This window comes from Salmo salar, chromosome 22 (genome assembly GCF_965601325.2).
Source record: "Salmo salar chromosome 22, fSalSal1, whole genome shotgun sequence".
In the NCBI taxonomy this organism is placed as follows: domain Eukaryota; kingdom Metazoa; phylum Chordata; class Actinopteri; order Salmoniformes; family Salmonidae; genus Salmo; species Salmo salar.
In genome coordinates, this window is record NC_138312.1 from 4,445,489 (window position 1) to 4,472,073 (window position 26,585).

The 26,585-nt window shown below is 41.2% G+C and overlaps 1 protein-coding gene across 5 annotated transcripts in view; it reads left to right on the top strand.

The window, feature by feature from the left end:
• The window catches only part of LOC106582636 (RNA-binding protein 39), a 51,338-nt gene extending 27,350 nt beyond the window's left edge, over window positions 1-23,988 (top strand). For all 5 annotated transcript variants that reach the window (XM_014165880.3, XM_014165881.3, XM_082967338.1 and 2 more), the window contains 8 exons: window positions 11,002-11,139; window positions 11,401-11,466; window positions 13,448-13,652; window positions 22,503-22,589; window positions 22,876-22,984; window positions 23,163-23,268; window positions 23,349-23,427; window positions 23,544-23,988. In XM_014165880.3, the coding sequence (XP_014021355.1) occupies window positions 11,002-11,139; window positions 11,401-11,466; window positions 13,448-13,652; window positions 22,503-22,589; window positions 22,876-22,984; window positions 23,163-23,268; window positions 23,349-23,427; window positions 23,544-23,647 (894 nt within the window). In that variant the 3' untranslated portion in view covers window positions 23,648-23,988. The remainder of the gene's footprint in view (window positions 1-11,001; window positions 11,140-11,400; window positions 11,467-13,447; window positions 13,653-22,502; window positions 22,590-22,875; window positions 22,985-23,162; window positions 23,269-23,348; window positions 23,428-23,543) is intronic.
• Window positions 23,989-26,585: the final 2,597 nt, after the last annotated feature.

The following is a 26,585-nucleotide window of genomic DNA, read 5'->3' on the forward strand; positions in this document are numbered from 1 at the left end:
ACAGAAGTAGCTAGTCAGTTATGCTAACATTAGCTAGCTGGCTAACCAAACAAGAATGTTTAGAATGCCATGGCTGATTGCCTCTAGATTCAACACTAATTTCCCACAATGATTTGAATTAAAACAGAACTTCAATTCCATTTAGCTATTGTTTTTGTTGTAGTTCTCAGGTCAAAAGATTTAAGCAAATGATCCCATTTCTCGTACAGTAGCAGCTTGTGACTAGTTCATGTTGGGCATGGATAAGAAGTAGCCTAGGCAAGATCTAATAGCTGTATGATATTTTACATTTATATCACACCTGAGGCGAGTTCAACAAGGCTTCTGTTTGTGGTGAACATGTTGCCAGAGTAAGAACTTCAGTTGAATGAACATTGCAAAATGTTACGGTGAAGCATCAAACATTTACTTTTTGTAAGGATTACTGTGACTTTTTAGCGACAATGTTCAAGCTGAAATGACTTCACTATTCCTACTAAATATAGTGGAAAGTCTACGTAACCAATTTATATTTTTTTTGCGGCAGTTAAGACCTGAAACAGACACTTGCGTTCGCCGCACACTACCTTCTCAGACTGTTAGCTAATGTTACAAACGGTCGCTGCTAACACAAAACAAATGGCTTATGTTAACTATTTCCCTTGTTGAATGCACCTTGGCTGAGATGTTATTGTCTTAGAAAACAGTTTATTTTGAGGTTTCTGTGAGGTTCTGTTGACATGCATTGGAACGTGTGGCCTTTTCATGGATTTCTTTTGCAAATTACTAAGAAGGAACATACAAATTTCCTAAAACTTCCTAATACTAAACATAAAATACTTTCAATAAGGTGTGGGACATTCATTGGTCTATTACGCTTCAGCAAGTAGCAGGTCTGTTACAAACGAGCAGCTAGAATTTGTCCATCCACAATTCAACTGTGGGAACGTGATGGCTATCAACACCAGTCAACTGAAAGAGCTGGCCGCTACTATACGAGAGATTGTTTGTGAGGAGATTACCTCTGCTCTCGATTTACAATGAAAACCTGTAAATGAATCACTGGTAGTGTTCACTGCTAAATTGGATACCTGTTCAACCGAAGTGTAAAGTCTGGAGAAGACAGCCAATGCGACACAGGTGCGACTCCATGACCTGAAAACAGCGCAAGCTAAGTTTGAAGGGATAATCAAACTCTTAAAAGAGAAAGCAAGTCTCTGAAAGACTACAACTTGTGTTGGGTGGTACTTCGTGCTCTGGGCCACAGTCTCTTCCCCCAAGGTGGGCTTTTTGGAAAGGAGGCACACACTAACAACACAATCCTTTGTTTAGGGGCAATTGGGTGCTGCTTTTGAGAGGAAAGCTCAGTCAACATAGTGAATGGGTTGGGGGACTAAAGTTTTAGGAGGGCAGTTCTTACACAGTATGAAATCAGTGTCTTGTTTGCAAATAATTACATCTTCGACATCCTTAGGAATCTAAGCATGGCACTTTCAAAATGTACCTTTCCACCCAGACAGACGCTCTACCGAGACAGAAAAATGTAAGCTTCAACTGCTGGCTACTCGTCCATTGCATAACCCAAAAACAGAAGTGCTTCCCTAAAAGCTGCTTGGGTTTAAACAAACATCTCTTTTCAGAAAGCGAAAAGCTCAATTAATAGGGACAGAATAGCAAAGTAAATTTGTTTGTCTCCTTAAATATTAAATGCTGCAGATCAGCTTCAGAATGTCATAGAGAGGAATCAATATATCCCCATATGTATCGGAGTCACATCTTTCACGGGCATTTTGAAGCTTGTTTCTACAATAAGGCATCACAGTTAAGCATTGTTTTACAATGCTTTATATAATCTGGATACTTTTTATGTATTTATTTCCAAATATAATATAAAGCTAACAATAGATATCCCTTTTGCCCTTTTCTTTAACAAAGGGTATGGGATACCCCCACTCAATTTGAGCCCAAACTCAACAAGTCCTTCATAGACACGGAGTTATTTAAGGAGTGCGTGGGACAGTATTGTAGGATTTGGCTATACCGACATCTATTGATAGCATAATTGTGTTTGTCAAACAGGTAGGCCTACCACGTTTTTGAATAGGAAGAAATAGGCTCTAATTCTATATGTAATTCTATGATTAGGCCCATAAAAAAATGTTGGTGCGCGCGTGCACATATAGGAGGTCCCTTACCGGGCAGAGAGGAATTTTACTTTAACCCCTGCATCGGAGAGTTACAATGTTTCAATCGCTGTGCAGCCAACTGCCTATAGTAGGTAACAGTTTATTACTAATAATGACACCTGTTATCACACATGGCACGGCCCCAGCATTGTTTCAATTAGAATAAAAATAACATTTTTATTGAACATATTATCATTTAATAATCCTGTAGAACTGTAGAAAGAGTGAGATCATTTGAATTTTGGAAACAGGTGCTTTCATAAATGCATGGCGGGCCTCGTTTTGCTGGAGCAGTGTAAAATAAGTTTTCTGTCAATGACCCAGCCTTAACGAATTTTGTTTATTTCCATATCGAATTGGATTGTCCAACATTACATTTCAGCATTTCTTCATTTCGTGGTCCACATAGTGGCCTCTTCCCTCTGCTGTTGTGCTGCATTGCAGTCAGCAATGTTTTCTCTCGGTAGCTTCTCCATGGTCCTTAAATCAAATCAAAGATACCCAGCATTTCCACATTCAGCCTGTCGGTGGTCCCATGTAGCGCAATGTTCTGGGTGGCCATTACGCGTATCAGGGCTATGAGCCTCTGCAGCAACTGCTGCCAATGGAGAGTCTCTCCGTCAATAGTCAGTTGAGCTTGCGCATTGATAGTTTGCTTGGACACCAGCCTGATCTCCAGCTCCTTCCACTCTGGAAACTATATAGGTGGTCATGCGACTTCTCATGCGAGCTGAGGAGGTGGCACAGATTCTTCCAGTCCCTGGTTCCATCCCTGACCAGCTCAGATTTGCCCTCATGCGAGGGCAGCAAAAACAGAAGGCTGCATCATTTTGCTTGGAATAAACGAGCCATGGTCTCTCCACTCTCACCCCATTTCCCCATCCTCCTAATGTAGTGGGCCACCGAAAATATTTGTCTCTCATCTCTTGGGAAATTCCCCACCTTATCCTGATATTGCCCAGCCTGCACTCAAATGTCCCGTAAAGATCCATTCATATCTTTTAATAAATAGAGAGTAGCAGCAGCGTAAAAGGGGGGGGGGGCAATGCAAATATTCTGGGTATCCATATGATTAGGTGTTCAGGAGTCTTGTGGCTTGGGGGTAGAAGTTGTTTAGAAGCCTCTTGGACCTAGACTTGACGTTCCGGTACCGCTTGCCATGCGGTAGTAGAGAGAACAGTCTATGACTAGGGTGGCTGGAGTCTTTGACAATTTTTAGGGCTTTCCTCTGACACCGCCTTGTATAGAGGTCCTGGATGGCAGGCAGCTTGGCCCCAGTGATCTACTGGGCTGTTCGCACTACCCTCTGTAGTGCCTTGCGGTCGGAGGCCGAGCAGTTGCCATACCAGGCAGTGATGCAATCAGTTAGGATGCTCATCGATGGTGCAGCTGTAGAACCTTTTTAGGATCCATGACAAATCTTTTCAGTCTCCTGAGGGGGAATAGGTTTTGTCGTACCCTCTTTATGACTGTCTTGGTGTGCTTACCATGTTAGTTTGTTGGTGATGTAGACACCAAGGAACTTGAAGCTCTTCACCTGCTCCAATACAGTCCCGTCGATGACAATGGGAGTGTGCTCAGTCCTTCTTTTCCTGTAGTCCACAATCATTTATTTTGTCTTGATCATGTTGAGGGAGAGGTTGTTGTCCTGGCACCACTAGGCCAGGTCTCTGTCTCGTTGTTGTCAGTGATCTACCTTAGTCCCTGTGCCCGCTGTTGTGTCATAGGCCAACTTACTTAAAAAAATATATATGTATTTGAATTTTTTTACCTTTATTTAACTAGGCAAGTCAGTTAACCTCTCTGGGCCAGTGGGACGCTTGTCAACAGCCAGTGGAATCGCGTCGCGCGAAATACAAATACCTCATAAATGCTATAACTTCAATTTCTCAAACATATGACTATTTTACACCATTTTATAGATACACCTCTCCTGAATCGAACCACGTTGTCCGATTTCAAAAAGGCTTTACAGCAAAAGCAAAACATTAGATTATGTTAGGAGAGTACCCTGCCCAAAAAAATCACACTGCCATTTTCAAAGCAACTAGCATGCATCACAAATACCCAAAACACAGCTAAATGCAGCACTAACCTTTGACAATCTTCATCAGATGACACTCCTAGGACATTATGTTACACAATACATGCATTTTTTGTTCGATAAAGTTCATATTTATATATAAAAACAGCATTTTACATCAGTGCGTGACGTTCAGAAAATATTTTCCCTCAAATGCTTCCGGTGAATCAGCGCTACAATTTACAAAATTACTATTCGAAAACATTGTTAAAATGTAATATTGTCATTCAAAGAATTATAGATTAACATCTCGTGAATGCAACCTTATTGCCAGATTTAAAAATAACTTTACTGGGAAATCACACTTTGCAATAAACAACGTGGTATGCTCAGAAAAATAGGCTAGGCGATACATGTTAGCGCCATCTTGGAACCATCAAAAATACTATTGTAAATATTCCCTTACCTTTGATTATCTTCATCAGAAGGCACTTCCAGGAATCCCAGCTCCACAACAAATGTAGTTTTGTTCGAAAAAGTTAATAATTTATGTCCCAATAGTTCCTTCTTGTCATCACGAATGTGCAAAAAATATATATTTACGTTCGTTCAAACATGTCAAACGTTGTGTAACACAAATCTTTAGGGCCTTTTTCAACCAGAGCTTCAATAATATTCAAGGCGGACGATTGCATTGTCTTACTAAACGTTTCGGAACAAAAGGGTTCCCATGGGCGCCCGCGTCATAGTAGTAATGGCCCTCCCCTATGACCAACATTCCAAGCCTCTCTTTCGGTCAGTTTGTACCATAGAAGACTCAAACCACTTTGTAAAGACTGTTGACATCTAGTGGAAGCCTTAGGAAGTGCTAAATGATTAATAAGTCCCTTTGTGGTTCAATGGCAAAGGCTTGAAAGTGATTCCACACATCAGATTTCCACTTCCTGTTTGGATTTGTCTCAGGGTTTTGACTGCCATATGAGTTCTGTTATACTCACAGACACCATTCAAACAGTTTTAGAAACTTTAGGGTGTTTTCTATCCACATGTATTAATTATATGCATATCCTAATTTCTGAGTTTGATTAGTAGGCCGTTGAAATGGGCGCAAATTTCTTCCAAAATGCGCTGTGACGCCCCCTATCCTAGGGTAACGTCAAGAGGTTTTAAAGAGGACCAAAACGCAGCAGGTATGTGAATGCTCATCTCAACGTTTTAATAAGTACCAAATGAACACCAAAATAACAAACAGGAATACGATCGACAAAAACAGTCTGGCAAAGCATAAGGCTAAACGCAGAACAATCTCCCACAAATAACAAACAAACACACCCTAATATATGGACTCTCAATCAAAGGCAAATAGACAACACCTGCCTTCAACTGAGAGTCCCAACCCCAATTAACCAAACATAGAAACAGACATACTAGACTAAACATAGAATACATGAAAACCAAACAGTGCCCAAAAACCCCGGAATACTTAAATCAAATGCCCCTTCAACAAACACACCACCCCGAACCACATAAAACGAATACCCTCTGCCACGTCCTGACCAAACTACAATACCAATTAACCTTATACTGGCCAGGACGTGACAGCAATATTCTAAGTAGATAGCCCGGCATCACAGGGCTAGCTATTTAGACACCCACCAAGTTTAGCCCTCACCAAAGCCAGATTTACTATAAGAAAAATGTTATTACCTTTGCTGTTCTTCGTCAGAATGCACTCCCAGGACTTCTACTTCAATAACAAATGTTGGTTTGGTTCAAAATAATCCATAGTTATGTTCAAATATCCTCTGTTTTGTTCGTGCGTTCAAGACACTATCCGAAGTGTAAAGAAGGGTGACGCGCCCGACGCGTTTCGTGACAAAAAAATTCTAAATATTCCATTACCGTACTTCGAAGCATGTCAACCGCTGTTTAACCTCTCTAGGCTAGGCGGGACGAATTCGTCCCACCTACGTAACAGCCACTGCTATCCTGTGGCGCGATTTTCAAAACCTTAAAAATCCTATTACTTCAATTTCTCAAACATATTACTATTTTACAGCCATTTAAAGACAAGACTCTCGTTAATCTAACCACACTGTCCGATTTCAAAAAGGCTTTACAACGAAAGCAAAACATTAGATTATGTCAGCAGAGTACCAAGCCAGAAATAATCAGACACCCATTTTTCAAGCCAGCATATAATGTCACCAAAACCCAGAAGACAGCTAAATGCAGCACTCACCTTTGATGATCTTCATCAGATGACAACCCTAGGACATTATGTTATACAATACATGCATGTTTTGTTCAATCAAGTTCATATTTATATCAAAAACCAGCTTTTTACATTAGCATGTGACGTTCAGAACTAGCATACCCCCCGCAAACTTCCGGGGAATTCGCTAACATTTTACTAAATTACTCACGATAAACGTTCACAAAAAGCATAACAATTATTTTAAGAATTATAGATACAGACCTCCTCTATGCACTCGATATGTCCTATTTTAAAATAGCTTTTTGGTGAAAGCACATTTTGCAATATTCTAAGTACATAGCCCAGGCATCACGGGCTCGCTATTTAGACACCCGGCAAGTTTAGCACTCACCATAATCATATTTACTATTATAAAAGTTTCATTACCTTTTGTTGTCTTCGTCAGAATACACACCCAGGACTGCTACTTCAATAACAAATGTTGGTTTGGTCCAAAATAATCCATCGTTATATCCGAATAGCGGCGTTTTGTTCGTGCGTTCCAGACACTATCCGAAATAGTAAAGAAGTGTCACGCGCATGGCGCAATTCGTGACAATAAAATTCTAAGTATTCCATTACCGTACTTCGAAGCATGTCAACCGCTGTTTAAAATCAATTTTTACGACATTTTTCTCGTAGAAAAGCGATAATATTCCGACAGGGAATCTCCTTTTCGGCAAACAGAGGAAAAAATCCCAAAGGCGGGGGCGGTCGGGGTCACGCGCATAAGCCAGTGTCTCTTGATCGGCCACTTGAGAAAGGCGATCATGTGTTTCAGCCTGGGGCTGGAATGACGACATTCTGTTTTTTCCCGGGCTCTGAGCGCCTATGGACGACGTGGGAAGTGTCACGTTAGAGCAGAGATCCTTAGTAAATGATAGAGATGGAAAAGAAGTTCAACAAATGGTCAGACAGGCCACTTCCTGTAAAGGAATCTCTCAGGTTTTGACCTGCCATTTGAGTTCTGTTATACTCACAGACACCATTCAAACAGTTTTAGAAAATTTAGGGTGTTTTCTATCCATATGTAATAAGTATATGCATATTCTAGTTACTGGGTAGGAGTGGTAACCAGATTAAATCGGGTATGTTTTTTATCCAGCCGTGTCAATGCTGCCCCCTAGCCCTAACAGGTTAAAATCAATTTTTATGCCATTTTTCTCGTAAAAAAGCGATAATCTGTGTTTTAGTACAAAGAGAGAGAAAATAAAAACATGGGGTCGCCTCGTGCACGCGCCTCAGTCAGATTGTCCTCTGATAGACCACTTACCAAAGGCGCTAATGTTTTTCAGCCAGGGGCTGCCTCGACATCATTCAGCTTTTTCCCGGGTTCTGAGAGCCTATGGGAGCCGTAGGAAGTGTCACGTTACAGCAAAGATCCTAAGTTTTCAATAAAAAGAGTCAAGAAGCCCAAAGAATGGTCAGAGAGGGCACTTCCTGTACAGAATCTTCTCAGGTTTTTGCCTGCCATATGAGTTCTGTTATACTCACAGACACCATTCAAACAGTTTTAGAAACTTTAGGGTGTTTTCTATCCAAAGCCAATAATTATATGCATATTCTAGTTTCTGGGCAGTAGTAATAACCAGATTAAATCGGGTACGTTTTTTTATCCGGCCGTGTAAATACTGCCCCCTAGCCCTAACAGGTTAAACGCTAGTAAAACCAAATGCATGCTTTTCAACCGTTCGCTGCCCACACCCGCCCGCACGACTAGCATCACCACCCTGGACGGTTCTGAACTAGAATATGTGGACAACTATAAATACCTAGGTGTCTGGCTAGACTGTAAACTCTCCTTCCAGACTCATATTAAACATCTCCAATCCAAAATCAAATCTAGAATCGGCTTTCTATTTCGCAACAAAGCCTCCTTCACTCACGCCGCCAAACTTACCCTAGTAAAACTGACTATCCTGCCGATCCTCGACTTCGGCGATGTCATCCATAAAATAGCTTCCAATACTCTACTCAGCAAATTGGATGCAGTCTATCACAGTGCCATCCGTTTTGTTACCAAATCACCTTATACCACCCACCACTGCGACCTATATGCTCTAGTCGGCTGGCCCTCGCTACATATTCGTCGCCAGACCCACTGGCACCAGGTTATCTGTAAGTCTATGCTAGGTAAAGCTCCGCCTTATCTCAGTTCACTGGTCACGATAACAACACCCACCCGTAGCACGCACTCCAGCAGGTATATCTCACTGATCATCCCCAAAGCCAACACCTCATTTGGCCGCCTCTCTTTCCAGTTCTCTGCTGCCAGTGACTGGAACGAATTGCAAAAATAGCTGAAGCTGGAGACTTTTATTTCCCTCACCAACTTTAACCATCAGCTATCTGAGCAGCTAACCGATCGCTGCAGCTGTACATAGTCCATCTGTAAATGGCCCACCCAATCTACCTACCTCATCCCCATACTGTTTTTATTTACTTTTCTGCTCTTTTGCACACCAGTATCTCTACTTGCACATCATCTGCTCATTTATCAGTCCAGTGTTAATCTGCTAAATTGTAATTCTTCGCTACTATGGCCTATTTATTGCCAATCTCCTCATGCTTTTTGCACACACTGTATATAGACTTTCTTTTTTTTCTACTGTGTCATTGACTTGTTTATTGTGTTATTGGCTTGTTTATTGTTTATTCCATGTGTAACTCTGTTGTTGTCTGTGTCACACTGCTTTGCTTTATCTTGGCCAGGTCGCAGTTGTAAATGAGAACTTGTTCTCAACTAGCCTACCTGGTTAAATAACATTTGAAAAAACAATACCCCATAATGACAAAGCGAAAACATTTGTTTATTTTGTATTTTAGCAAATGTATTAAAAATCAAAAACAGAAATACCTTATTTATATAAGTATTCAGACCCTTTGCTATGAGACTCAAAATTTAGCTTAGGTGCATCCTATTTCCATTGATCATTCGGATCCGCCCATTTTTCACCTAAAATGACATACTCAAATCTAACTGCCTGTAGCTCAGGACCTGAAGCAAGGATATGTATGTTCTTGATACCATTTGAAAGGAAACATTTTGAAGTTTGTGGAAGTGTGAAATTAATGTAGGAGAATATAACACATTAGATCTGGTAAAAAATAATACTAAGAAAAACCATGCCTTTTTTGAAATGCAATGAATTATTCTAGCCCAGGTGCAATTTAGACTTTGGCCACTAGATGGCAGCAGTGTGTGCGCAACGTTTTAGACTGATCCAATGAACTATTGCATGTCTATTCAAAATGTTGTATCAAGACTGCCCAAATGTGCCTAATTGGTTTATTCATACATTTTCAAGTTCATAATTGTGCACTCTCAAACAATAGCATCGTATTCTTTCACTGTAATAGCTACTGTAAATTGGACAGTGAAGTTAGATGAACAAGAATTTAAGCTTTCTGCCCATATCAGATTGTCTATGTCCTGATTTTTATTTTTTTTTCTTACAACCTCATGCTAATCACATTAGCCTACGTTAGCTCGACCGTCCCGACATCGATCTTGTAGAGGTTAAATGGAAGAATGATGGAACCACCAAGACTCTCTTTCTTGAGCTGGATGCCCGACCAAACTGAGCAATCGGAGGAGAAGGGCCTTGGTCAGGGAGGTGACCAAGATCTCAATGGTCACTCTGGCAGAGCTCCAGAGTTCCTCTGTGCTAATGGGAGAATCTTCCAGAAGGACAACCATCTCTGCAGCACTCCACCAATCAGGCCTTTATGGTAGAGTGGCCAGACGGAAGCCACCCCTCAGTAAAAGGCACATGACAGCCCGCTTTGAATTTTCCAAAAGGCACCTAAAGACTCTCAGACCATGGGAAACAAGATTCTCTGGTCTGATGAAACCAAGATTGAACTCTTTGACCTGAATGCCAAGCGCCACGTCACTTGGAAACCTGACACCATCCCTACGGATCAAGGGAAAGATGAACGGAGCAAAGTACAGAGAGATCCTTGATGAAAACCTGCCCAGGACCTCAGACTGGGGCGAAGCTTCACCTTCCAACAGGACAATGACCTTAAGCACACAGCCAAGACAACGCAGGAGTGGCTTCGCGACAAGTCTCTGAATGTCCTTGAGTGGCCCAGCCAGAGCCCGGACTTGAACCCAATCGAACATCTTTGGAGAGACCTGAAAAAAGCTGTGCAGCAACGCTCCCCATCCAACCTGACAGAGCGTGAGAGGATCTGCAGAGAAGAATGGGAGAAACTCCCCAAATACAGGTGTGCAAAGCTTGTAGCGTCATACCCAAGAAGACTCAAGGCTTTACTCGCTGCCAAAGGTGCTTCAACAATGTACTGAGTAAAGGGTCTCAATACTTATGCAAATGTGAAAATTACAAAGCAAATAAAAACGTGTTTTCCTCCCCTATTATCAAAATATATTATACCTAATTAGCTTCGAATTTAAACAATTTCTTAAAGTTACGATTCATCTCGGCGGTTAACTCTACTCATTCTTTTAAATCATTTGACAGCCTTTATGTTAACAGCCTGAGGCAATCTGCACCGTTTCCCTACGTTCACTTTGTATGTGCTTTCTCTAGGCTGAGAAAAACAGGGCTGCTGCCATGGCCAACAACCTGCAGAAGGGCAACGCTGGCCCGATGAGACTCTACGTCGGATCCTTACACTTTAACATCACAGAGGAGATGCTACGAGGAATATTTGAGCCTTTTGGAAAGGTGAGAGGCGTTGTAAAAATATAGAAACCCATTTCATCCAATTCTATGTCATTTCACATGACTGGAGACATTAGCATCTTTTTAATACCACAACATGACCGAAAAGACAGGCTACCCGACAAACTGAGATAAATAAAAACGACCCTGTCTTGAATGCAACCAATAGCCTAGTCCTACAAAACTAGGGGGGAGACAGATTGTAGGTCTACAATATATCAGTGCTATGAAGACTTTAATCTGTTATCCATTTCCTTCCACCAGATTGAGAGTATTCAGCTCATGATGGATAGTGAGACGGGGAGATCCAAAGGATATGGCTTCATCACTGTAAGTAGCACATTCAATCCAGTCAATGGATGCACACAATACTACGATTATTGAGAATACTCAGAATAATAAAATGGTTCGATTAAAACGTTTACATGCTTTGCAAATAGAACAATTTCCCTTACAATCCGGTTTCCATGGACATATATTGTAATCTGATGGGAAATAAACGTTATACCACAACGACCATATTATTTATGGCTGGGAATTCCCAGGGATCTCATTATACGATGTTTTCACGATGATTAGGTGCTGATACGATATATATTGCGATTCTATATGTACACTATTTATACAAAAGTATGTGGACACCCCTTCAAATTAGTGGATTTGGCTATTTCAGCCGCACCCGTTGTTGACAGTTGCACACATGCAATCTCCATAGACAAACATTGGCAGTAGAATGGCCTTACTGAAGAGTTCATTGACTTCGAATGTGGCACCGTCATAGGATGCCAGCTTTCCAACAGGTCAGTTCGTCAAATTTCTGCCCTGCTAGAGCTTCCCCGGTCAACTGTAAGTGCTGTTATTCTGAAGTGGAAACCTCTAGGAGCAACAACAGCTCCGCCGCGAAGTGGTAGGCTACACAAGCTCACAGAACGGGGGTGCTGAAGCGTGTAGCGCATAAAAATCGTATGACCTCAGTTGCAACACTCACTAACGAGTTCCAGACTGCCTCTGGAAGCAATGTCAGCACAATAACTGTTCGTCAAGAGCTTAATGAAATGGGTTTCTATGGCCGAGCAGCCGTACACAAGCCTAAGATCACCATGCGCAATGCCAAGTGTTGACTGGAGTGGAAACACGTTCTCTGGAGTAATGAATCACGCTTCACCATCTGGCAGTCCGACAGAAGAATCTGGGTTTGGCGGATGCCAGGAGAACGCTAAATGCCCGACTGCATAGTGCCAACTGTAAAGTTTGGTGGAGGAGGAATACTGGTCTGGGGGCTGTTTTTCATGGTTCGGGTTAGGCCCCCAGTGAAGGGAAATATTTAAGCTACAGCATACAACGACATGCTAGACTATTCTGTGCTTCCAACTTTGTGGCAACAGTTCGGGGAAGGCCCATTCCTGTTTAAGCATACCAATGCCCCTGTGTACAAAGCGAGGTCCATACAGAACTGGCCTGCACAGAGCCCTGACCTCAACCCCATCGAACACCTTTGGAATGAATTGGAATGCCGGCTGCGAGCCAGGCCTAATCACCCAACATCAGTGCCGACCTCGCTAATGCTTTTGTGGCTGAATGGAAGCAAATCCCCGCAGAATTGTTCCAACATCTAGTGGAAAGCCTTCCCAGAAGAGTGGAGGCCATTATAGCAGCAAAGGTGGGACCAACACCATATTAATGCCCATGATTTTGGAATGAGATGTTCGACAAGCAAGTGTCCACATACTTTTGTCGTGCAGTGTTTAACAATATGATATGTATTGCAATTCAATACTGCAGTTTTATTGCAATTCAATGTTCCGAACATATTGCTAGTCTGTTGCTCTCATTGCGGTAAAACCATTTGCCGACATTATAAGCAAGAAAACATTGAATGTTGAGTTCAACTTGGCTTTCCATGGAATGCGTTCCATTATATCATGATTAGCTACCGCTACATGGACAGTGTGTTTGTGTCAGGAGCATCTTCCAGTATAAAAAAAAAAATCGCCAATAATGCATGTAGTCCATTTTTAGAGCCCACATTATTCTGACATATTTTAGAATGTAATAATAATGTGAAAGTTAATGCTTTATGCCATTGGGAAGATCATTCATTGTTCTTATTGTTAAAGCATACTTTTTTGCATGCATTTTTTGGCGGAGTGCTTTTTCTATATTACTACAATTAAATATAAAATTGAGGTCATTGAAAATGACTTTTAAGTGCTTGAGAAACTCCTTGAATTTGATTCTCCAATGTCTTTATGAATCCTGATTAGTGTGCATGTAAACATAGTCAATTCATTGGCATGTGTTTTCTCTCCAGTTCTCGGACACAGAGTGTGCCAAGAAGGCTTTGGATCAGTTGAACGGCTTTGAGCTGGCTGGCCGGCCGATGAAGGTGGGCCATGTGACTGAGCGCACAGACGCCTCCACTGCCAGCTCCTTCCTGGACAGCGACGAGCTGGAGAGGACAGGCATCGACCTGGGCACCACTGGGCGCCTGCAGCTCATGGCCAGACTGGCTGAAGGTAAAGCCAGAGAGAGCCCAGGGCCTGTATTCACAAATAATTTTGAGGAATCATGTAAGGGATGGTTCAAAATGTACAGAATGGGGATCTGCAAGGAAAGGGGGAGGGTCATGTCATTTGTAATTGATGAAAGCAATGTCAGCACAATAATTTCTCAGTGTTTTAGAATTAGTTGCTTATTAGGCCTGACGCCGCCCCTCATCTCTGATTCTGAGCTGGGCACGCAATATCAAGTGCGCCTTTAGGGTATTTAGTGTGGTGTCAATCAAATGATCCATAGGCTATACGAAGTGCGTGCTCGGAGAAGCAGAGAGCAAAGTAATATTTTGATGAAAATGAACTTAATTGAGTCATTTGCACTGCTGGTATGGCGTAAATATAACGAGGCTTCATTACACACTACAATGGATATTCCAACCCTGAGCCCGGACTGCTTTTTTTTGTGCTGCCTAACCAGTGGCTGTGCAGTGTAGGCCTTCAGTGGTCTTCAGGAAGAGAGACAAAGGCTTTTTCCCAAAATAAAAATCATAAATATAATATCGTGCGCGCGGACTAGCCTATATATTCTGTTCAGTTTGAGAAGGAGAGCGCTTTAGATGGTAAGTAGGACCGGAGGTAAACTTTGATAGCTTGCTACTTCTATAATTGATTTGATAAAAAACAATGTTTCTTGCTCATGATGTATTTATCAGAGTTATTGACCTCACAATAAGCCAGATTCGAGTAACTTACATTGTGGTGCTGAAACTTGAAGCGGCAGCGTGGCAAAATCTAGCGGAAATCGACAGTTCATCAAATCAAATTTTATTGGACACATACACATATTTAGCAGATGTTATTGCTGGTGTAGGGAAATGCAGTAATGTCTAACAATTCACAACAATACACACATCTAAAAGTAAAAGAATGGAATTAAGAAAAATATAAATATTAGGACGAGCAATTTCAGAGATATACATATGAAATTAGTAAAACAGTATGTAAACATTATTAAAGTGATCAATGATAACATGTCCTATGTACAGTGCATTTGGAAAGTATTCAGACCCCTTGACTTTTTCCACATTTTGTTACGTTACAGCCTTATTATAAACTTGATTAAACACACAATAACCCAATAGCTATTTTCAGGTCTCTCTAGAGATGTTGGTTCAGGTTCAAGTCTGGGCTCTGGCTGGGACACTCAAGGACATTCAGAGACTTGTCCCAAAGACACTCCTGCGTTGTCTTGGCTGTTGCGCTATTGGAAGGTGAACCTTTGCCCCAGTCTGAGGTCCTGAGTGCTCTGTAGCATGTTTTCATCAAGGATCTGTCTGTACTTTGCTCCGTTCATCTTTCCCTTGATCCTGACTAGCAGGATGGAAGGAGGAGGCGCCGTCACAAGAAAGCCTATAACAACATGGACAGCTGTTCTACCATTTGCAGTCCAGCAGTACCATTAGAGACAGCTCCAAATTCACAGACTGCTAAATACTTTCATCCAAATACTCCTGCACCTTATAAACACACAACTGCTGTCAATTTATTTATTACCAAGTATGTTAAACACAACTGCACTGTACTTTATTCTTCATTTGGAACCCAAATAGTACGTGATTTTTATTTATTTATTCATGGTCTGGGTGATATCCCAATCGCATCTGTCATCTAATCAGTTGTCATAGTTTTCCTGTCTGGCTTCTGGCCCTTGCACCGTACCGAAACAGCTCTGTAACTTTAACCAAACTAACTACTGATGGCTGCTGATTCTGGATCTCATAGCATCCTCCTCCTCTTAGATCTGAATGCTTCTTTTGACACCGTAGACCCTATCATTCTCTTGTGGTGTCTCAGAGAGCACACTACAGTCTCTGGAACTGCGCTAAACTGGTTTTCTTCCTACCTCTCCGCAATATGAAGCAATACATCACTAATGGAGAGTCCAGATTGGAGGAGTCTGCAGTCACATGCGGTGTCCCACAGGGATCTGTGCTGGGGCTTATCCTGTTTTTAATTTACACGCTCCCTCACGGCCAAATCCTCAAATTAAAACATCAACTTCCACTGCTACGCTGACAATACCCCGGTCTAAATTAATACCAAAACGGACACCATCTCTGCCCTTGCAAAACTCAGCAGCTGCCTAGAAGACATCAGGGCATGGATGAAAGACAACTTCCTCGAGCTGAATAGTAGAAAGACTGAGGCTGTTTATTTGGGACACCCAAGCAGGTGTAAACCATAATTATTGCACCTTTAAAAACATTGACCAGGTCATACCATCACTCTCCCAGCCAGATGCAGAGTAACCCATCCACGCCTTCATCTTCTCTTGCATCGTCTACGGCAATGCGCTGTTTGGGGGCCTCCCAGCCAAATCACAACAGAGGCTCCAATTAATCCAGAACAGTGCTACCAGGGTCCTGACCAAGAAGTCAGACCTCATCCCCCCGATCCTGGCCCAACTCCACTGGCTACCAGTCAACTACAGGATCAACTTTAAAATGCTCTCATGTTTGTGTTTGATGCCTTGACTGAATAGGCCACCTCATCTCAATCAGCGAGCCACCTCGCACTCTGCTCCAGCCACTCCCTACTGCTTCAAGTCCCCAAGACACATTTCCGAACTATGGAGGACTGAGCCTTCTGCTTCCATGCCCCTGGCCTATGCAATGCTGTCCCTGAGCATCTGAAAGCCACTCTGAACTTTTAAAACGGGCCTTAAAACCCACTTCTACACTCTTTTTCCTAGTCCTAATCTAAAACGTAGTATTTAGCACCTAGTACGCTATTGCTATTTTACCAGCCTTCATTCTAAATTTTGTTTTTATTGTAAATAATTATAAAATAAATCTAACTTTAATGAAAAGCGCTATACAAATTACATGTATTATTTTATTATTATATCAGTTCAGTAAAGTTACTATACCAGTGCAGTTAAAGAAAATAAAAAGTATACCGGTTTCATTTAATAAGGACCAAAAAATTGACAGCTGTGCCATATAGATTGCAAATAGTTGGGAAGAGATTTTCGATGTACCGATTCCATGGCACGCGGTTTAAGAACGGATACAAAAACGATGCCGGATACAAAACGTATAATTTTTCTTTTCAAATGATTATACAGAATTCTTGCTGCCAATAGAATGTTACATATATGGGGGATACAACCTTCCCAGCTCTGCAGATTTTCCTGCAAAGAGACAGAGTCATTAGATCATTTTATTTTAGTACTGTCCATATGTAGCTTGTTTTTGTTCTCAGGTCCAGGAATGGCTGAGGAATTGCAACATTTACCTGGAGCTAACTCAGCAGATAGCACTACTGGGTGAAAGTCAATCGATCAATAATATAATAATACTTTTAGCAAAAAAAAGTGATGGCAAATGTGATGGCCTAATGGCGTGTGTGTTAGGAGAGAGTCATTTGAATAGAGGCACTGCAGATAGTGCTGATGACGGGTCCCTCCGAACCACACATGAACAAGGGAATCTATATTTGGAGATCCTGTTTCTGTCCTGCCCATGACTTTGGTGCAGGGCATTTGATGTCCATATCCTCTTCATTGCAAAACTCCCTGATCTTCTCAAAAACATAAGTTTGTCTAGCTGTGCCCAGTCCAGGTGGTGCTTGTACAGGCAGACCATCTATGGAAGGAAGGATGTCAGCGTTGCGCAGCAGCTGAAACCTGGTCCGACTGAGTCGGAATACTCCTTGGTGACAACAACACCAGGCTCCAGAGCGTCGACGCTGTAAAACAGGAAATAACAAAAAATGTAAGACGTTACAACCTCAATTCACCTCCCAAGTTTAGATAAGAAGAATAACTTAATGCAATGAAAATGATATTCACCTGATGTGCAGGTACTGCTTGAACTGTGGCAGCGGCCTGAAGTACGGAGTCAGGTGTTGTTGCCAGCCGTAGCTTTCCACCAGCACTGTACCATCCTCCAGTCCAACCAGCTGTTGACCCCTGTCACAGTTATGTCCTTCACAACACCAGCAATCTCAGACAGTGTTCACTGGTCTTTCTGAAGTGCTGCTTGATGAGGCCAAAGCACCAGTCGGGGCAAACTTGATGTGGCCTGTGATCAGGAAGTGAAGGTCCAGACTGATGGAGCTTGTGTGTGGTCCGCCAGGCACAATACCAGAGCACAAACTTGTTCTTGTTTTGGCCACTGCAGTTGCGAGGAGTTTAAAAGTAGATGGGACCCGGCTACATAACGACAGAAGGATAGTGCACCTGCAAACAACAAAATAACATTAAGTAAATGAAAAGCGTATGTAATGTAAAATATAATACTTTTTTAAGAGCAGCAGCACTGCATACAGAAACATAATCTTGCAAACTGGAAGTTAATGATAACACACAGCCCGACTACACATACCTCTGGAAAATACAGAAATAATGTGAGATCAATAGAAGTATTGCCAATCATGTTGGAGGTCAATTAAATAATGAAAACGTGTTGTTTATGCTTTACAAGTGTTGTCATCAAATTCCTTGTGGAGACGCCACACTGCTGCTTTTGTCACATTGGAAGGCAGCAGCTTTCTACCAAAGTGTTTGTGTCCTGGGTGGCATCATGGTAATAATATTGCATTTTCCTCTGCATAATTGTTGAAGTTCACCACTAGCTGCAAGTCCTCATGCTTCAGGTGTAACCTGTGCTTGCTTGGATCAGCTCTCTTTTTGATGGGAGGCATTAGACCATTCTCCTTGTATGACTGGTGGAGGAGAGTCAGCTGTGTTCTACTAATGCTGAAAGACAAATTCCAGATACAAATATTTTGGCATTATTATACAATAGATAGCCGTAAAAACCGTCAAACACACCTGGCTAACTTGGTGGGTCATCATCTGGCGAAGTGGAGTCTTTTGTTTAGACATGCTAGCTAAACAATGAACCATAATCCTAATCCATAGAGTACTAGCAAGACAAACCAATTGTCATAGCTAAAGTTAACCTGTTATGGCTAGGGGGCAGTATTTTCACGGCTGGATAAAAAACGTACCCGATTTTAATCTGGTTACTACTCCTGCCCAGTAACTAGAATATGCATATAATTATTGGCTTTGGATAGAAAACACCCCAAAGTTTCTAAAACTGTTTGAATGGTGTCTGTGAGTATAACAGAACTCAAATGGCAGGTCAAAACCTGAGAGATTCCTTTACAGGAAGTGGCCTGTCTGACCATTTCTTGAACTTCTTTGCCATCTCTATCTTTTACAAAGGATCTCTGCTCTAACGTGACACTTCCTACGTCTTCCATAGGCTCTCAGAGCCCGGGAAAAAACAGAATGTCGTCATCCCAGCCCCAGGCTGAAACACATTATCGCCTTTCTCAAGTGGCTGATCAAGGGACTGTGGGCTTAGGCGCGTGCCCTGGCCGCCCCCGTCTTTGTGATTTTTCCTCTGTTTGCCGAAAAGGAGATTCCCGGTCGGAATATTATTGCTTTTTTACGAGATAAATTGCATAAAATAGATTTTAAATAGCGGTTGACATGCTTCGAAGTACGGTAATGGAATATTTAGATTTTTTTTTGTCACGAATTGCTCTATGCGCGCGACCCTGATTTACCATTTTGGATAGTTTCTGGAACGCACAAACAAAACGCCGCTATTCGGATATAACGATGGATTATTTGGGACCAAACCAACATTTGTTATTGAAGTAGCAGTCCTGGGAGTGCATTCTGACGAAGACAACAAAAGGTAATCAAACTTTTATAATAGTAAATCTGATTTTGGTGAAGGCTAAACTTGCCGGGTGTCTAAATAGCTAGCCCGTGATGGCTGGGCTATGTACTTAGAATATTGCAAAATGTGCTTTCACCAAAAAGCTATTTTAAAATCGGACATATCGAGTGCATAGAGGAGTTCTGTATCTATAATTCTTAAAATAATTGTTATGCTTTTTGTGAACGTTTATCGTGAGTAATTTAGTAAATTGTTAGTAAATTCCCCGGAAGTTTGCGGGGGGTATGCTAGTTCTGAACGTCACATGCTAATGTAAAAAGCTGTTTTTTGATATAAATATGAACTTGATTGAACAAAACATGCATGTATTGTATAACATAATGTCCTAGGTGTGTCATCTGATGAAGATCATCAAAGGTTAGTGCTGCATTTAGCTGTCTTCTGGGTTTTTGTGACATTATATGCTAGCTTGAAAAATGGGTGTCTGATTATTTCTGGCTTGGTACTCTGCTGACAATCTAATGTTTTGCTTTCGCTGTAAAGCCTTTTTGAAATCGGACAGTGTGGTTAGATAAAGGAGAGTCTTGTCTTTAAAATGCTCTGAAATAGTCATGTTTGAAAAATGGAAGTTTTTGTATTTTTGAGGAATTTGTAATTCGCGCCACGCGAATTAAGCGGTTAACCAAGAAAGAGGTTAACCAAGAAAGAGGTTAACCAAGTAGGTAACATTTTTTGCATTTGTTTACTGACACAGGCCATATTCAACCGGTGTTGTAAATTCATCAGTTATTCTGCGGTCTGGTACACTCAGACGAGAGTGCTCTAAAACAGTTGTTGCAGTGACGTTCTATTGAAATGGATACTTGCATATTGGAGTCTTTTGTTTGGCCCTAATGTGTCTGTTACATCTTATTTTTTACCATCACCCACTGTCCTGGCACTACGTCATGTCCCCCCTCGGGTGTTATTCCCCACGCCTCTTTTACTTGTATGCAATAGTTAATAGTTAAGCATTGTGTCACTCATAAAGGGGGGTTGAATGACATTATGAAGGGCAGCTCAGAAAAGCTGAAGATGGATTTTAAAAAACTGATTGGGTCACTACTTGACCCCAACAAACATCCCAAAATATCTGGCCCTCTATCCTCCCTAAATCGTGGCATTGAACGGTTCAGCAGACTTTTAGCCCTCCATAACTGGCTACGAGACTATTGCAGCTCTGTGGGTGTAACATTTATTGACAATTTTGATACCTTTTGGAAATAAAGCTTGTATTTTAACCTGTCTGGGCGAGGTCCCACCTAGTCAACAGCCAGTGGAATCTCGTGGCGCGAAATACAAATACCTCAAAAATGCTATAACTTCAATTTCTCAAACATATGACTATTTTACACCATTTTAAAGACAAGACTCTCGTTAATCTAACCACACTGTCCGATTTCAAAAAGGCTTTACAACGAAAGCAAAACATTAGATTATGTCAGCAGAGTACCCAGCCAGAAATAATCAGACACCCATTTTTCAAGCTAGCATATAATGTCACATAAACCCAAACCACAGCTAAATGCAGCACTAACCTTTGATGATCTTCATCAGATGACAACCCTAGGACATTATGTTATACAATACATGCATGTTTTGTTCAATCAAGTTCATATTTATATCAAAAACCAGCTTTTTACATTAACATGTGACTAGCATGTGACTAGCATTCCCTCCGAACACTGCCGGTGAATTTACTAAATTACTCAGGATAAACGTTCACAAAAAGCATAAATTATTTTAAGAATTATAGATACAGAACTCCTCTATGCACTCGATATGTCCGATTTTAAAATAGCTTTTCGGTGAAAGCACATTTTGCAATATTGTCAGTAGATAGCCCAGCCATCACGGCTAGCCATTTAGACACCGACCAAGTTTAGCCCTGACCAAAGTCAGATTTACTATTACAAAAGTTTGATTACCTTTGTTGTCTTCGTCAGAATGCACTCCCAGGACTGCTACTTCAATAACAAATGTTGGTTTGGTCCAAAATAATCCATCGTTATATCCAAATAGCGGCGTTTTGTTCGTGCGTTCTAGACACTATCCGAAATGGTAAATCAGGGTTACGAGCATGGCTCAATTCATGACAAAAGATTTCTAAATATTCCATTACTGTACTTCGAAGCATGTCAACCGCTGTTTAAAATCAATTTTTATGCAATTTTTCTCGTAAAAAAGCGATAATATTCCGACCGGGAATCTGCGTTTCGGTAAAGAGAGGAAAGAAAACAAAGCATTCGGTCGACGCGGGCACGAGCCTGAGTCTCACAGTACTGTAACCAGCCACTACCCAAACGCGCTACTTTGTTTCAGCCAGAGCCTGCAAAGCCACGATTCAACTTTTTGCCGCCTTCTGAGAGCCCATGTGAGCCGTAGGAAGTGTCACGTAACAGCAGAGATCCTTTGTAATGGATAGAGATAATCAAGAAGGCCAAGAAATTGTCAGACAGGGCACTTCCTGTACAGAATCTTCTCAGGTTTTGGCCTGCTAAATGAGTTCTGCTATACTCACAGACACCATTCAAACAGTTTTAGAAACTTTGGAGTGTTTTCTATCCAAAGCTAATAATTATATGCATATTCTAGTTTCTGGGCAGGAGTAATAATCAGATTAAATCGGGTACGTTTTTTTTATCCAGCCGTGAAAATACTGCCCCCTAGCCATAACAGGTTAACTGACTTGCCTAATTCAATGAAGGTTAAAAAATAATAATGTTTTACGTTTTTGCCTGTTGGCTCTCCAAAGTTCCCAATTTCTTTGGGTTTGATTGCACAGCTGCCATAACTGTAAGCTATATACTAGCGAAAGCGAAGACTCTATCCCCAAATATATTAAATTGCGTCAGCTGAGCTCATAGTGGAACTCATCATTCATTACGTTATTCAGTATGCACAGCACTAAATCGGTGGGAAAACCGACCCGACAGGGAAAATGAAATGAATGGAGCGGTTTCCGGGCAGGCTAGTGGCACAAAATTATCACAGATGAAACACATTGGCGACTTATTATAGCTTTTGAGCATTTAAAAAAATACTAAAAGCTACATAATTCAGCTTTAAGAACCGTATCATAAAGTGTGAACAAGGACGAATGTCGAGCCCAGTGTCTTCTGTCTTTCAGGCACGGGACTGCAGATTCCCCCAGCAGCACAGCAAGCCCTGCAGATGAGTGGGGCCATTGCTATTGGTGCCATGGCCGCTGTATCAGGTAATAAAAGGATGATCAATTGGACAAGCCTATCTGACTGCCATGATTGCTTTTTGCTGAGCTATTTGGAAAAGGCATATATCATCCAGCATTGATCAAATCTGTTGGTTTACTTGTAAGACACTGATTGGTTGATTCGGTGCGAGGAGCTGGTCTGTTGTGAGACTCGTGTCAGAATTAGGCTGGATTGAACATAAATAAATAATAAGAAACATTAATAAATGTAACATTTCGAGCACATAGTTCAGTTAGTTTAATGTGATATGATGCATTTTGACACTTTCAGCTGCCATGAATCCTGCTATGAACATGAACATGAATACAGCTATGAACCTACCCTCACAGCCACTTGCTACACACTGTTTCCAGCTGTCTAACATGTTCAACCCTCAGTCGTAAGTGTTTAACATTTAATCAAGTTGTTCAATCTAGCATATTTGTATCCCAAGGGGGCCAGCTGATGAAAGTACACAAACTTAAGACTTCTTAGACCTTAAGATGTTATTTGTTCCCATAGACTGGTTCCCAATCACTAGTCGTTTGTGGGTGATCATTTCCCATCTGATTTTACAGTGAAGATAACCCAGACTGGGATGTTGACATTCAGCATGATGTCATTGAGGAATGCAACAAACATGGTGGAGTTGTGCACATATACGTTGACAAGAATTCCACTGAAGTAAGACTTAAGTGTATTTGAATGGTTTCCAAATGGTTGCCGTCTTAAATAGCAACTCATTCAACTTTTTCTTTTTTTAGGGCAACGTGTATGTGAAATGTCCATCCATTCCTGCTGCCATGGCTGCAGTAAACGCATTACATGGTCGATATTTTGCAGGTAAGTGGGACTGACTATAGAATGTGGTACTCAATTATGAATTGTCATTGACGCAGTCATTTAAAAATATATGTTTTGTCTAAACTGTCATCATTTCCTTAACATTTTCTTCACAGGTAAAATGATCACAGCGGCATACGTCCCTCTCCCAACATATCACAACCTTTTCCCTGACTCTGTGACGGCAACCCAGCTCCTGATCCCTCCTGCTCGCCGATGATCTCTCACAGCAAGACACGAAAAGCCCAGATTGGTGGGACACTGTATAATAGATTTTTTTTCCCCTTCAATTTTCTCTCTTTAAAATTTAGACATTTTACAGTCTGTGGTCGGTTTTTCATTCCTGCAAGTTATGGCAGTATGTTTTTCTTTTATGTTAGTAGATGAAGTAAAATCCTTTTTTTCCCCGCAACATGTTTTTTTTGACTTCCCATACGTTGGCTTTCCATACGCAAAAATAATCAAAGCTTTACTTGCATAGCCACGTCCAAACATGTGTTTGGCATTGAGGGTGGAGTTTCAGCCAGTCTAATAAAGGGATTGTAGTCCCTGAAGAGTTAATTGGTTGATCTGGACAATTTACCATTTTATATTTTGTAAAGCTTATTCTTGTTCATACATTCTAGTGCTTGAAAGCTTTGATAGGCATGTTTTCCCTGATGAAGTGTACAACTTACAGTTGAAATCGTTAGTTTACATACACTTAGGCTGGAGTCATTAGAACTCGTTTTACAACCACTCCACAAATTTCTTGTTAACAAACTATAGTTTTGGCAAGTCAGTTAGGACATCTACGTTGTGCATGACACAAGTACCATGTTCATCTGTTCAAACAATAGTACGCAAGTATAAACACCATGGGACCACGTAGCCATCATACCGCACAGGAAGGAGACACGTTCTGTCTCCTAGAGATGAACGTACTTTGGTGCAAAAAGTGCAAATCAATCCCAGAACAACAGCAAAGGACATTGTGAAGATGCTGGAGGAAACAGGTACAAAAGTATCTATATCCACAGTAAAACGAGTCCTATATCAACATAACCTGAAAGGCTGCTCAGCAAGGAAGAAGCCACTGCTCCAAAACTGCCATTGAAAAGCCAGACTACGGTTTGCAACTGCACATGGATACAAAGATCATACATTTTGGAGAAATGTCCTCTGGTCTGATGAAACAAAAATAGAACTGTTTGGCCTTAATGACCATCGTTATGTTTGAAGGAAAAAGGGGGAGGCTTGCAAGCCGAAGAACACCATCCCAACCGTGAAGGACGGTGATGGCAGCATCATGTTGTGGGGGTGCTTTGCTGCAGGAGGGTCTTGTGCACTTCACAAAATAGATGTCATCATGAGGGAGGAAAATTATGTAGTGTGGCAAACCTCTTCAAAGTTAGGAGCGTTTGTCACAAATTAAGTGGGAAACTGTCACCAAAGTCAGCCCAGAATGAAAGTTATTTCGAACATGACAGTACCTGTGTGTTTGTTTCGCTGTCCTGGTCCAACCAGGCCGCAGGTAAGGTCAAGGATAGCAGGGTTCGGTACACAAATCTGGTTCTCGGTAGGTCCAGGTCTAAACGCCAACAGGTAAGTCCAAAACAGTCCAGCTCGTACACGGTAAATCCAGCCAATGTAGATTGTCTCTTTCTCTATGGTTCATAGATCCTTCCCGCCCTCTCTCTCTCTTCCTGGTTTTTCTTGACCTTTTATCTGTGGGTCGGCTCCACCTTCTGAGGGTTCCCCTTGCTTCTGGGAATTGTAGTTTGGCAGTCGGCCATTTTAGTGATCGGGCAGAGCCCGTTTATTAGTTCTGCCCTCACATATCTGCCATTTATCACTCGACCCCCTTTGCCAAAGTAGATATATTGAAGCAACATCTCAAGACATCAGTCAGGAAGTTAAAGCTTGGTCGCAAATGGGTCTTCCAAATGGACATTGACCCCAAGCATTCTTCCAAAGTTGTGGCAAAATGGCTTAAGGACAACAAAGTATTATGTGGCCATCACAAAGCCCTGAACTCAATCCTATAGAAAATTTGTGGGCAGAACTGAAAAAGCATGTGTGAGCAAGGAGGACTGCAAACCTGACTCAGTTACACCAGCTCTGTCAGGAGGAATGGGCCAAAATTCACCCAACTTATTGTGGGAAGCTTATGGAAGGCTACCCGAAACGTTTGAACCAAGTTAAACAATTTAAAGGCAATGCTACCAAATACTAATTGAGTGTATATAAACTTCTGACCCACTGGGAATGTGATGAAAGAAATAAAGCTGAAATAAATCATTCTCTCTACTATTATTCTGACATTTCACATTCTTAAAATAAAGTGGTGATCCTAACTGACCTAAGACAGGGAATTTTTACCAGGATTAATATCAGGAGTTGTATAAACTGAGTTTAAATGTATTTGGCTAAGGTGTATGTAAACTTCCAACTTCAACTGTAGATACCCAGACATAAGAAAAGAGGATATTGAGTCTTTTTGGAGAGCAAAAAAATAAAATTCAAACATTATTGCAGTTTCGTTTATACATCAGAATATTATTCAATGTTTTAAGCTCCATGAGCTCTGGAAACGTAATGACTGATTTCATTTGTGGTCGTTTAGAGACCATTTGGTTTTTCAGTATATGTTTTCTAATCAAGATTAGATTTTATAAAGACCTTGATTAAAATGTATTTTAGTTACATTCAAGTAGTTTCTTTCCTTGCTCGATACTGTCTGTAGCACATTCTATTATCCTCCCATTTGGTATAAGCATACATAATATACTCACAAAATATATACACTTCTAAGAAAATCAAAAACTTAATTGGAAAAAATGTCAATGCTGATGAGACATAGAATCCCGAAGATGCAAAACTCAGAGTTACGGATTTACTGGTCAGCCGAACAGGCAATATCAAACTGACTGTTAATAAATTAAAAAACTTCTGTAGGCAACAGACTAACGTGAAGGTTGCTTTAAAGGGGCAATCTGCGAATATAACTTAGCTTAGTTCAACTGTCATGCCCCATACCTCATCTCTTTACCAAAACGGGGGTGGGGTGAAACATTTTGTGTGAGGAAAAAAAACAATAGTCGGCTAAACAGTTAACATATTTACACAATTTAAGATTTTCCACAAAATGTACTCTGTTTATTTCAAAGTAACAAACA